The sequence below is a fragment of the Patella vulgata genome, chromosome 5 (genome assembly GCF_932274485.2).
Source record: "Patella vulgata chromosome 5, xgPatVulg1.2, whole genome shotgun sequence".
Lineage (NCBI taxonomy): Eukaryota > Metazoa > Mollusca > Gastropoda > Patellidae > Patella > Patella vulgata.
The window spans coordinates 55,653,611-55,667,154 of NC_065883.2; the positions used below are offsets into that span (position 1 = coordinate 55,653,611).

Consider the following 13,544-nt stretch of genomic DNA (forward strand, 5'->3'; position numbering starts at 1 on the left):
AAGGACACCAGACATGGAGAAGAGTAGACTGGCAAAGTGTGCTCTTCAGTGATGAGAGTCGCTTTCATCTTTATCACGCTGATGGCCGTCAACGTGTGTGGAGACGTCTTGGGGAACGTCTTGCAGACTGCTGCGTCTTCGAAACGAATCGATGGGGTGGGGGAAGTGTAATGGTGAGGGGAGGCTTCACATTTCATCACTGGACCGCCCTACACATTTGCAGGGGTCGCGCTAATGCTGTAGCCTACCGTGATGATGTCTTGCAACCAATTGTTCCGATGTTTCGAGCGCACCCACAACTTCAGCACTTCCAACAGGATAATGGACTACCTGACTGCTAACAACATCAATGTCTTGGACTGGCCAGCCATGTCTCCGGACATGGCACCGATAGAACATGTCTGGGATGAGATTGGACGCCGTCTGTATCGGAGACCACAGATGCACACCATTGCTGCTTTAGAAGCTGGTCTTGTCCAAGAATTGAACAATTTGCCCCAGGCCTTCTTTCAAACATTGGTAAATTCCATGCGACGTCGCTGCACAGCGTGCGTAAGAGCCCGTGGAGGACACACACGCTACTGACATCTGGGTCGTACTTTTGGTTTTGACCCCTCTGACTTTGTACCGTTGATTACAGATTAAACATCCATAAGTGTACAAATGTGTTGTTATTGATATGTTCCCATTTGAATATTGTTCAAATTAAGAAGCAAAATAAATAAGATATGTTTACAGGATCATTTTGTTATACGAAAAACTAAGTGATGCGCTTTCCATGGCGCTCAGTATATATATGTTAGCCCTGAAATGAAATGGATATTAAACTCCATTTTAGTCTGTCTGCTGCACATTATACAATATTATTAGAAATACCAAAAACTTTTTATATTCTATACTTTTAAAGTTCCAATTGTTTCTATTGATATTTTTTTGAGTACATTTTTTAATTTCATCTCTCAGCTACATGTAGAAGTGCATCTTATATAATATATATATATATATGTGGCAGACCATAGATTGATAAATTTTCTGTTGAATAATATATAGCTGATACGTTGTTTTCAACAGCACAATAAATAGTAAATAAGGATAGTATATGGACATTTGAACTGGCCCTTACATCTTTATACAACAAATACATATACATGTAATTATGAACTGATTTATTGTGTACATTGAAGGGAAGATAACTCTCCTATGTTAATCATCTTTGATCCTTTTATCAAACCATTTTCATCAGTACAGAAACAGACAGAACCCAGACATTTATAGGGTGAATAATTACCATTATCTTGACAATTAAACATTTTTCCTAATAATCCTGTTTTACTATAGTTCTTTTCATCTCTAGCACAATCTGTAAATATAATATTTTGACAATTATACAATTTTCATTCATGTAATCGGGTTCATGTTTTAATACATTTATCTCCATTTATAGATCCTTGAAATATAATAATTGGAATATCCTTGAAATATGGTATAATATTTATACTGTCTTCTCAATTTATCTAATACACACAATCTCTAACACAACAATTCATACAATCTATAATTATTATAATTAGATTTCTTCCCAAAAGCCTCTGTACCGCAATTCTCAAATGAACCTTCCTTCAAAGATGAACCTTGGAGTACTTTAGCCTACAAATCGAGCAGATGGCATAAGTTACCATAGAGATGGTATAAATTTGGTATAGCAGGATAGAGTCATGTTTTGTCAGTCACATCGGCCTAGCTAAATCTGTCTATTGCATGTCTTTCTTTTGGCCTGAAATGTTATCTAAATTATTAATTAGACATTAATTGACCTATCCAGACCATTATCAACTCTAGATGATGGCATTGCTAGCCTGCAATCTTTAGTGAATTATGAGCCGATTTACTGCATAACTTTCCTTCACGATTAAATGGATAATTGAGACTATGCTGTTTATCGTACTGACTTCAGTAATGATGATCGAGGCTAGGCAGAAATTTCAATCGTTTATTTCTCGGTTCATAGTGGATCAATTTGAATGAAATTTTCATCAAATTGCCTTTACATTATATAGTTTTTAACTATTATAGTAAAGAACTGCCAACTCGTTATCGAATCTGCCATAATGTACCTTTAATAGTGTCAGGGAAGGTTACTTTAGGTATGGACATTTGATAGAATGAGTAGGCCTACCAATGAGTGAAAGAATATTCACAGCTCATTTAGGTCGAAGTTTCAGAAAGTTACCAGTGTACAAAACGACTTGTCATTTATAAATTTTATTAACATTCCCAAAGTATGCTTCATAAGAGGTATCACCAAAGTAGTAGTAATGGGCTCAGTATGGCTATCCCCAACCGAATACCACTGTTTACAGATAGATCTAGTAGAGAAGTGGGAAATGGTTAGATACACACTACTATATTATGTGAAGAAAACTTGGGATGTTGAAGATCATTCACGAGTTTGCTTTTGCTATGTTAAGAGAGTACGATAAAATATAAGACAACAATCTAGCAAGTGAAAACTGGGCAGGCAATGATACGACCATGGAGGTCAATATATAGGCCTACGCCTCTATGGATACGACTGTCAAGAGGAGTACTAGAAATGGAAACAAGCCAACAGTGACATCTACGAAATGATCTCTCCTGAAGAGTGACGTACCGTAATCGGCTTTTTTATTCGTTGGGATATTACTTATATAAATTGTGCAATAGATTTTATTTAACGGGAGTTGCTTCAAACAGTGACACAGGTAAGTTTATAATAACCAAAGACCATATGTCAATATATTAATATAGGCCTACACCTCTATGGATACGACTGTCAAGAGGAGTACAAAAAATAGAAACAAGCCAACAGTGAGGCTGATGTCCCCCGCCGGAATCCCAAAATAAATAGATGACACATATTAATTAATCGCACATTTATTTTTTTCAAAAGTATCAAGCAATCAAACTGATTTATCGACTAGGCTATAGGCCTACACTTTTTTTTTTTAGTAAGTTTCATCATTCTATCACAGATAATATTGACACTCCTTTATCTTTAGATGGTTATAACTTATATAAATAAAGGCAAGGGTATTGTAATTTTATATGGTAATTGAGAACTTTTCTCCAACGATATTACCGTCTCTAGAAAATTCTCACGACCATTATTACGTAAGCACATTGTGACAAGTAAATTGAGACTACGATTTTATCATCCCAAACCATAGATTTATAACTCTATGTCCCAAACTTATTAGGCTGCCTATCTACAGCTAGCTCCGGCTGAGAATTCTGGGAAGTATGACGTAGATGGGTCGCTGCGTGCAGTATGCGATTTTATATGGGTATGCTCGATGTTAAAATAGAGATCTATATTTCGTTTCGTTTTTTTATACTTTCGATGGCCTACACTAGGCTACATCATAGAACTAAATAGTTCTATGGCTACATGTAGTAAAGACACTCGGCAAACCTCGGCAGATTCCGGTACTGTCAAGGTTTGCCGAATGGTAGTAAAGACAAGTAAAATCGAAATTTTGAACTATAAAAACGAAACGAAATTGGATCTGTGTTTTAATCAGATTGCTCGATTCACAGCCCAGAACGTCCCGAATTGACAGAATCGCAATCGAGTAACGCGGAATTCAGCCCTGTCACACTTCTGTCAGTCCCCGACCACGGGGGTGGTGTGAGTTGGTTGAGATCATAGAACGGTGCTAGATCTATGTTGAGATATTTACTTTATTCAGTTCAGTTGACGCAGCCCGAAATCCCCCTTTTTACTCGAATTGAATTTTTCACTATTTCTTGGATTGAGAGAATTCAATTCCGTAGGCCTAACGTTCAATGAGTACCCCCTTGGTGTATAGATAGGGGGCATGGCAAATGCATCCATTATATCTAATAATAATAGTTTCTTTAGGGTAGAAGCGAAATTTTTCTAATTATTTATAGCATGCTTCTCGAGAATATGTTTCTTAAGGATTTTCTCTGTTTTTTAATTGTCTCTTTGGTATCAAAAGATGTAGCAAATGCCGCCGAATATCTCTACGGTCAGCCATCTTGTTTGAAGAAGAAACAGACTTAAGGGTAAGCAAGCCATCCTGTTTAACCTTGCTTGGGACTTGTGCTTAGATTGACAATGTTGAAAGTAATGAAAGAAGAAAGTTGTGCTTAAGTATTTTCTTGGAACACATAAGAACGTGCTTGTACTTACCCCAAAGTCTACTTACAATCTATAAATAAGCACAAGAATGTTCTTAAGAATTTTCTGGGAACATAAAATAAGGTAAGTTTAAATGTAAAGTCTACTTAAAATCTAAGCACAAGGGCGTGCTTAAGAATTTTCTAGGAATCGGGCCCTGGTTCCCAAAAGTAGGGATATCTAATTGATAAGGCCAGCTCATTTTTTCGTCATTGGTCACGAGCTGTAAACCGGTCTAATGCTAATCACATTAACGCTAACCCTAACCCCGGACCTAGCCCAGTGCTTACCCTAACGTACAATCTCACCAACAATCAGTTCAATCACGTGTTCAAACATTTACATCTCAGCGTCCTTGAGAAAAATTGAGCCGGCCATAACAAATAGATTTAGCCCAAAAGTAGTTTCTTTTTAATAAAAGAAGTAGTTCCTTTTTAAACATACATTATGCAAGAGCTAAATCTGGTTATTGCAAGTCCTTATTTAGGCTTCAGATGTCATAGAAACTATAAATTAGATCTTTATTTACACAACAAGCACAAAATCAACACCACGGATTGCTTGGATTTAAACAGGATTTCATTGACTGATTAAATTTTTAAATGGCGTCGTAAGCGGAGATTAACCATTACGTTGACGTCATACTCCCGGAAATTTTAGATGGAGGCTAAATGATAGAGTGTGCGAAGAGAGGCCGCATGTAAGTCAATTTGATTGAAAGTTCGATACATACGGCCTTGATATTATGTTTAGTTGTGGTTAAAATGAGAGTTTGGATGTCGGTATTATACGCTCTTTTGTCTCTTGCGTTTACAGAAAAATTATGGAAATCGATAAACATCGCATCACCCCATTGGATCACTGTTTCCTATTTGTCTACTTTGGGAGTTACGTAGGCCTACCAGTTACAGTACAAGAGTACATGCAGGCTAACAAGAACTCATTGATTTGGTCTGGTCCATTCCTTTCAAACTTGCGCTTCCTATCTATATATTAAAAGTCTTATTTTTAATTTGTAGTAAAAATAAATGCCATACGAATTGAATTGCCACCCCGTCTTAAACCGAATTGAAAACGTTACTTGATAATCAAGATTATGTAGGTGGAGTTAACGCCTGTCAATCAAACGATCGGCCATTGTCGGAAACGGTGAAGAGAGAGTTGACTCCTATTTCTGGTCAAAAATTACAATGGTGATAACTTTGTTCAGAATAAAGTAATTTGACTGAAATTTTCAATATATTCTTCTTTCATCATCTATTTTTGAACTGTTATAACAAGAATGGTCAACTCTCTATTAAAATCTCCCATAATGTATCTTTAATTAACCAATCAAATTCATGTAAACCATATCACTCAGTAGATTATGAAAGTTATCACACAAGCGATATTTACTGTCGAATGTGTTATTCGGTGATACAATCTGGTTAACGGGGGGAGGGGTGGATGGCCGAATGGTTAGCATGTGTGCGCTGTATCATAAGACCTGTAATTTGACTGAAATTTTCAATATATTCTTCTTTCATCATCTATTTTTGAACTGTTATAACAAGAATGGTCAACTCTCTATTAAAATCTCCCATAATGTATCTTTAATTAACCAATCAAATTCATGTAAACCATATCACTCTGTAGATTATGAAAGTTATCACACAAGCGATATTTACTGTAGAATGTGTTATTCGGTGATACAATCTGGTTAACGGGGGGAGGGGTGGATGGCCGAATGGTTAGCATGTGTGCGCTGTATCACAAGACCTGTCATTGAGTCAACTGGCATGGTTTCGAATCCCCTGTTGTACGTGACAAGGAGTAGGGTCGCCTGTCCAACCTTGTGGGTTTTCTCTAGGTCCTCCGCTTTCCTGCCACTGCTAAAGACCCCAACTCTCAAGCGAATTATTGAATTGAAATAAAATTCTAAAAAAACATGTTAGTCCCGAAATGACCTAGTTTGTGTCGAGTGGACGTTAAACCCCATTTTTGTTAAAATACAGATCTATATTTCGTTTCGGTTTTTATACTTTCGATGGCCTACACTACATGAAGATCTGACTGGTTGTAGTAAAAGGTGGTGTCAGGGGTCGTAGGCCCTACTAGCGGCTTTTGACCCTATGACGTCTGCGTTGACGTTTCTAGTGGTTTATCCGCAGTTCCGTGCATGTCATGCCAAAAAGTCGCTGTAACAGACCGTTTCATTGGCTAATCCCTCACTTCAACCAAAAGGCCGATAATATAACAACTCTTCCAGATCCTTGTGTAGTAAAGACTTGGTAAAACGAAATTTTGAACTATAAAAACGAAACGAAATAGGATCTGTGTTTTAATCAGATTGTCGGTGATAAAATATTTTTATGGTAAAATACTATTCTGTGATAGATGTCGGTATGCGAAGGGAACATGTTCATTTTGGAGAGCCAGCCAGTGTTGTTAGATTGAACAGACCTGGGTGAGGATATGAATGTCCTAATACGGATCAAGCTGCGAAACAGGTTATTACATAATTATAAATAAACCTATTCAGATACCGGTACTATGTAAGTACTACAAAATAAATCGTAATTAAAAGCAGTAAGAAAGTAACTTCTTTTTTTTTTTATTAAAAATGAAATATTTTTATTTAATTGACCTGATGGAAACACTGGGTCAATATAAATCACTTTGCAATGCCAATGGTTCAATTGCTGTCAAAAATGATGTATCATTATGCAGTAATGTAATCAGGTTCAGTAAAAGTGAAATCTATAGCAAAGAATTATATTTATTTGTGCATGTAAGAAAGGATTGGGTGATAAATAAAATCTCTATTTATCCTCTTAACACCTCTCCAAAAATAATGAAAAGTTATCAAACAGAATTTAAAGACATCCGTTTTATTTTTACTTACGACAATTCATGGAAGCGGTTTGGCCAATAGTTTGCCTGTAACCTGGTAACTGAGTTCCTTCATCATCAACACAGTAACATCTGTCAAAATTTAAAATAATATTCTATAAATTATGTGACTTTAATAAGAAGGCGTCCATGAAGATACTTTATTCTTTTGGTATACCTTAAAGATACATTAGTTAAGATTTTAATTGTCCCCCGCCTTTCGAAGAAAGCAGGGGACTATTAAAATGGGTTCGTCCGTCTGTCTGTTTGTCCGTCTGTCTGTCCGTCACACTTTTTGGGACACAATAACTCTCTTCCTAATTGAGCTAGAATGTTCAAACTTGGTGTATGTGTTTATTAGGTCAATGCCTTGATGGAGTTCGAAGATGAGCATTTTCCGCTTAGGGTAAGCAGAGATAAGCAGTTTGATTGGTTGATGCTTTGGGACACGATAACTCTCTTCCTAATTGGGCTAGAATGTTCAAACTTGGTGTATGTGTTGATTAGGTCAATGCCTTGATGGAGTTCGAAGATGAGCATTTTCCGCTTAGGGTAAGCAGAGATAAGCAATTTGATTGGTTGATGCTTTGGGACACGATAACTTTTAATTGAGCTAGAATGTTCAAACTTGGTGTATGTGTTTATTAGGTCAATGCCTTGATGGAGTTCGAAGATGAGCATTTTCCGCTTAGGGTAAGCAGAGATAAGCAATTTGATTGGTTGATACTTTGGGGCATGATAACTCTCTTCCTAATTGAGCTAGAATGTTCAAACTTGGTGTATGTGTTGATTATTATATCATTACCTTGACTAAGTACGATGGTGAGAATTTTCTGCTTAGGCTAAAGAGCGATAAGCAAATTGATTGGTCAAGACTTTGGAACATAACAACTCTGCTTTTAATTGAGGTAGAATGTTTAAACTTGATGTAGATGTTTATTAGGTGAATGTCTTGACTGAGTTCAATGATTAACATTTCAAGCTGAAGCTAATCAATTTCATTGGTCAATGCTTTGGGACAAGATAATCTTGATCCTATCTGATAAAGGGTGATGAAACTTAGTGTATTGTTTGATTGCTTGATACTTTTGAAAAAAAGAAATGTGTGATTAATTGATATGTGTCATCTATTTATTTTGGGATTTCGGCGGGGGACATCAGCCTCACTGTTGGCTTGTTTAAAATAAAAAGGTGGTCATTTTTGAACAGTTCAAAAATATATGATAATAAAAGAAAATATTGAAAATTTCAGTCAAATTACTTTATTCTGAACGAAGTTATCACTATTGGAAGTTTTGGACTAGAAATAGGCATCAACTGTCTCCACACTGTCTCCAAGAATTGCCGATCGTTTGACAGACGATAACTCCGCCCCCATATTCTCAATGCCTACGGTACCCTCGATTATCAGTCCTTTCATTGGCAGTCTCTGATAGTGACGTCAGTGATTAACAGTAAATGTTAGCTAATTAATTAAATTAAATTAAATTTAATTAAATCCAAGTTGTATCCGAGGGTCTACAGAGTTGATTTTGGGCTTGTTATGTTAATAAAGGTCTAGACTCTATTAATAATTTCTGTAACATTTGAAGCCCCTAGGAGACTTGCAGTAGGCATATTTATCTCTTAAAGATACATTATGTAAGATCTGGATAAAGAGCTGGCCATTCTTGCTATAATATTCAAAAATACATGTAGATAATGTAAAATCAAAATATCGAAAATTTGATTCAAATTACTTCATACCAGGGCACTGCATGGTAAATTCAAGACTTAGCCTCGCTTTCCCATGTTTGAATTAAAGTTTTAAAAGGCGAACCGTTCTAATCTAGTTAACATCTCGAGTATCCGATGCCATCGAGAGTTGATTATGGTCTTGTTTTGTTAATAAATGTCTAATTAATAATTTATATAACATTTCAGCAGGCCTTCTCGTGAATAAATTCCTGGAGAGTCAAAAAAAGCTCTCCTGAAATTGGAAAAAGGGAAAATCGCTCTCTTGAATCTCTAGAGGAGAGCTTTTTTTCATTTTTGATTAGAGGCTTAAATATCTATATGGTCTATGGTGGAGTCAATGAAAAGATAAAAGTATTACTTGTTATCAAGAATGAGTATTTATTATCATGTGTTAAAATGAACCATAAATTTAAAATAAAACTCAGGAACACATGTCTTGTGTTTTGAAAAGTAAAAGAGTAAGCTTTTTATAAGAGACATTTCCCCAAAAACTAAATATCACAGAGTCAAGTAATTAAATGACTGGCAGATTGTTCATGTTACAAGTCAATCAATGAGTCTGTCCCACAAACTTTCGATGTCCGAACAATTATCTTCCTCATCCTCATCAATTTCATCAGTGTCCTTTTCTTTCTTTTTCTGTCCACACAAGATTTTTAATTTTAATCAATAACAAGTCTTCCATAGAACTGTGATGAAGGCTAAGCCTTCTATCCGACAGCATCCCAGTTAAATGACTGAAGCCCGCCTCTACAGTACTGTTACTGGGGCCCAAACACAACAAAATTTCTACAATTTTAATTAAGTTTGGAAATTGTAACTTCCTATAAACACAAATCTTTTGCCACAATTTGACAGCACTTGTAACACCGGAATAGAAATGACCTACAGTTCTCTTGAAATCTTTCCATTCACTTTTAACTCTGTTAAAATCAATCTTTCCATAGTCTAGTGTAACTTGGAAACATTCATAACACCAACGGATAGCATCCATCTCAGTGTATATATCAGACCAGCTAGCTGGGTCTGTCCAGAACATATATTCGTAAATATCCTGGTTCCCAAAGGAAGGGTGGGTTGGATGGCTGAATGGTTAGCGTGCACGCGCTGTATCATAAAGTCTGTCATTGAGTCGACTGGCGTGGTTTCGAATCCCCGGTTGTATGTGGCAAGGAGTAGGGTCGCCTGTCCAACCTCGTGGGTTTTCTCCGGGTCCTCCGGTTTCCTCCCACTGCTAAAGACCCCTACGCGCAAGTGAATTATGTAAATAAAATTAAACCATATGTTAGTCCCGAAATGACCTAGTTTGTGTCAAGTGGACGTTAAACCCCATTTCTCTCTCTCTCCCTCCCAAAGGAAGAAAATATCTGAGTTAAACATTTTATAATAGAATCAATTGCAGCACTGTTATCTCTACCAGGGGATGACGATTTCTCAATATTCTTAATAACAGTCAGTCAACATTGTTTTCTCCTGTTTATCCGCCTACAGTTTACCATGATTCAATCTTAGACCATCTTTACTTACAGAATATTCTGTGGTGCCTGAAAAATATAAATTGATAGAACTTTTTAATATATATATACATGTATCAAATTAAGCCTACTGTCACTAGAATGTACTCAAATATATACTAACACTGAGATTACCAATATATTATCATTTATTAATTAATAGCAACTGCTATACTTTTGTCGTTCTATGTCTCAAGATGCAGAGAGACAAATAAAAGAAAGATAATTACTAATTACCAAAGGCTGATACAGATGAATTTTAAAAATGAAACCCTCTCTCTTCACAAACTACTTGCTGATTATCCATTTGGTATTCTTGAATAAAACTGTTTTTTAATTCTTCTAATTCACTTACTCAAGTTACTGTTTTCTCTAATGAAGGCATCACCTGAATCACAATAACATCACCTTTCTTCAAACACAAAGAAAGAGCTGACAAAGGTTTAAAAATATTATAGTAGTTCTGAGACATAAACACAAATGAATAATCTTTAAGTTTTTTTAGAATGCCTTGTAATTTGGCTGTGGTCTTGGCACATTTGTTAGTTTTGATACAGTCTTCTAACGTCGAGCCTAAAATTACCCAATTTTCAATCAAAATGTTTAGTCCACGAAGCTCGTGGCTTATGAATCTTGTGCCATGCACCTTTGGAAATTTCAACACTCTTGTATTGTAATCTCGGACATTTTCTTAAAATGTCTCGCTAGTTTTCCGGATCTTTTAAACTGGTAATAAATTAAAACCATAAAATCGAGCACACCACAAAATTCACTTTTCTTCATAGTTAATCTTTTACAGATAATTCAAGTCTATGCAGAACACAGTGAATGTCGAATCAACCAGTTCCTATTATCATCTCTCATTTTCGTTCATAGTCATCCTTACTGAAATTAAGAGTCTTTAGAAATATATCATCTGCATCTATGGATGTTTTCAAATTATCAGAAGTTGCATCTCCGTATTCATCAATGTTACACAGTGCAGCACACAAAAAAGTTGGATTGCCCTCGTGAATAACTTTGATAAATGCTAGTTCTTTTTCACTACGGTCTGTTTTTCGTGCTTGGGATCCATCCGTCAGTAAAGAAAAGCAAGTAACTGAGTTAAGAACATTGGTTATTTTGTCTTGTATAGCATCGGCTATGTAATTTACAAATTCCCTAGCCCGATTGGAATTATCATATTTTGATATCAGTCTAGCTCCACAGTTTTTCATAACTTGAACCAAAGTTTTAAAATGGCTAAATGGCAATCCATCTACATCAAAAAGTTTTCTATATGCATCATCAGTTGACAGGTCTTGAAATGATTTTGTAATCTTTAGGTTGTACTAGGGGGATTTCAAAATGGGGTTTACTATTGCTGTCAGTGTCAGGATCATCTAGATCTAGATCATTTATTTTATCAGTTCCACAACAAAGTTTTTCAAATTCAATTGCAGTCTTGTGCCTGTGGTGGGCTGCTGAGCCCAAATGTCTCATCACATTATGTTTAGTTATAAAGTCAGTTCCACATCAGATTTTTTGCACATCAGATTTTGCCTGGCACAAAGTTTACACCAAACGCTGGTAAGATTACCATTTTGTGTCCGTACTGACACCGATTTGTCCCCCCGTATTCTACCGCAAAAATGGTTTCAGTTGGACTGAACGAGGTTTTGGACTTGTACCACTTTCAGCGGCGGCAGACATTTTATCCAACTATCCAAACAATTCCATACCAAAAATGACGGCAACGTAACGGTCGCTTACGACGCCATTTAAAACTTTAATCAATCAATCAAATCCTGTTTAAATCCAAGCCGAATCCAAACCATCCGTGGGTCTACTGAGTTGATTTTGGACTTGTTGTGTAAATAAAGATCTAATTTATAATTTCCATGACATCTGAAGCCTAAATAAAGACTTAAACTATCCTGATTTAGCTCTTGCATAATGCATGTTTAAGATTCTCAGGTCTCAACATATAAAATTGAGAACTGGACTCACAGGCCTCCAGTTTTGGATCCACCTTTCACGTTCTACACATATCATTACAGTTTGTAAATTATGTTACAAATAGTGAAGAGTGGAACACCGAAATCTTAATCTTATCTTAGACTTACCGGACAGTTTTTCTGTATTTTCGAGTGACATGATATCACGTGATTCTGGTTCGGCGACCATTTTAAAATAGGCAGAAATTTCGCATAGCAGTTGGGTTTACAAATCATAATTATACGATAAAGTTTCACCTTTATTTCAATGGGAATTGGTTTATTATATACTCAGCCAAATTAAAAACTTGACACTCGGGATTTTTGGGACTAGATTTTTAATATTTGGTTTAAGGCAACTAATTTAGTGTTATGTTGTGCACAGATGACCTTGACATCAACAGAAAGCAAGAATACGTCTCGCCGACAGTCCTTGACATTGATAACGTTCGTGATGTCACAGTACCCCCCAAAATGAAATTCACAGACTTGGAGAACAATCGGAATAAAGTGTTTAGTAACGGTTGTGGCCTCCTCTAGCGTCTCGTACTGCCACACAACGTATTCTCATGGATCTCAGAACATTAGTAAACACTACCCGAGGAAGACGTCGCCACTACTCAGCAAGAGCATGTTGAAGGTCCTGCAACGTCAGTGGTGGATTCACTTGCTGACGAACACTTCGACCCAGTCGTCCCAGATGTGTTCAATAGGATTAAGGTCGGGGCTATGCGACGGCCAAGCCAGGACTTGGACACCGGCATTTCTTAAAAAATTCTGGGTAGCAATTGCTGTATGGGGTCGAGCATTGTCTTGTTGAAACGTTAGTCCAGGCCCATGTCTCTGCATAAACGGAAGAAGAACAGGTTGCAAAATCTGACCCCTGCACTGGACAGCATTTAAGTTCCCTTGGACAACGACAAGAGGAGGAGAACGTCCATGTGCACAAAAAGAACCCCGAACCATGACGCTGCCGCCACCAAATCGGTCAACTTCTCTGACGCATACTTGAGCGTAACGTTAACCTCGTCTGCGGTACATTCGGACCCTGCCATCGGCAAATCTCAAAGTGAATCGAAATTCGTCACTAAAGACAACCGAATTCCACTGTCTTTGAGTAAATCTTATGTGTCTTGTGGCCCACACAAGTCGGTTACGGCGATGAAGAGGTGTCAATATTGGTCCATTATAGGGCCCCCGAGCTAGAAGACCACCAGCCTGCAAGCGATTTCGAACAGTTTGTGCAGTTACCCTTCCACCAAA

The 13,544-nt window shown here is 36.8% G+C and overlaps 1 protein-coding gene and 1 long non-coding RNA gene across 8 annotated transcripts in view; one reads left to right on the forward strand and one right to left on the reverse strand.

Moving 5' to 3' along the window:
• Positions 1 to 1,149: 1,149 nt before the first annotated feature.
• Positions 1,150 to 3,277, reverse strand: LOC126822073 (uncharacterized). Its single transcript, XR_007680627.2, has 2 exons — positions 3,119 to 3,277; positions 1,150 to 1,360 (listed from the first exon to the last, which is right to left on the reverse strand). It is a non-coding gene; the product is annotated as an uncharacterized LOC126822073 (long non-coding RNA).
• Positions 2,428 to 13,544, forward strand: part of LOC126822043 (glycoprotein 3-alpha-L-fucosyltransferase A) — a 29,324-nt gene continuing 18,207 nt past the window's right edge. The window contains exons 1-3 of one of the 7 annotated variants that reach the window (XR_008788106.1): positions 2,428 to 2,741; positions 4,002 to 4,068; positions 8,978 to 10,593. Coding sequence is in view for 1 of the 7 variants with exons in the window: in XM_056100840.1 (XP_055956815.1) it covers positions 4,233 to 4,267 (35 nt within the window). In the remaining 6 variants the exon portion in view is untranslated. Of the gene's footprint in view, positions 2,742 to 3,426; positions 4,268 to 8,977; positions 10,594 to 13,544 lie in introns of those variants that run through there. The other 6 variants (XM_056100840.1, XM_050550777.2, XR_008788105.1 and 3 more) reach the window with 6 other exon arrangements.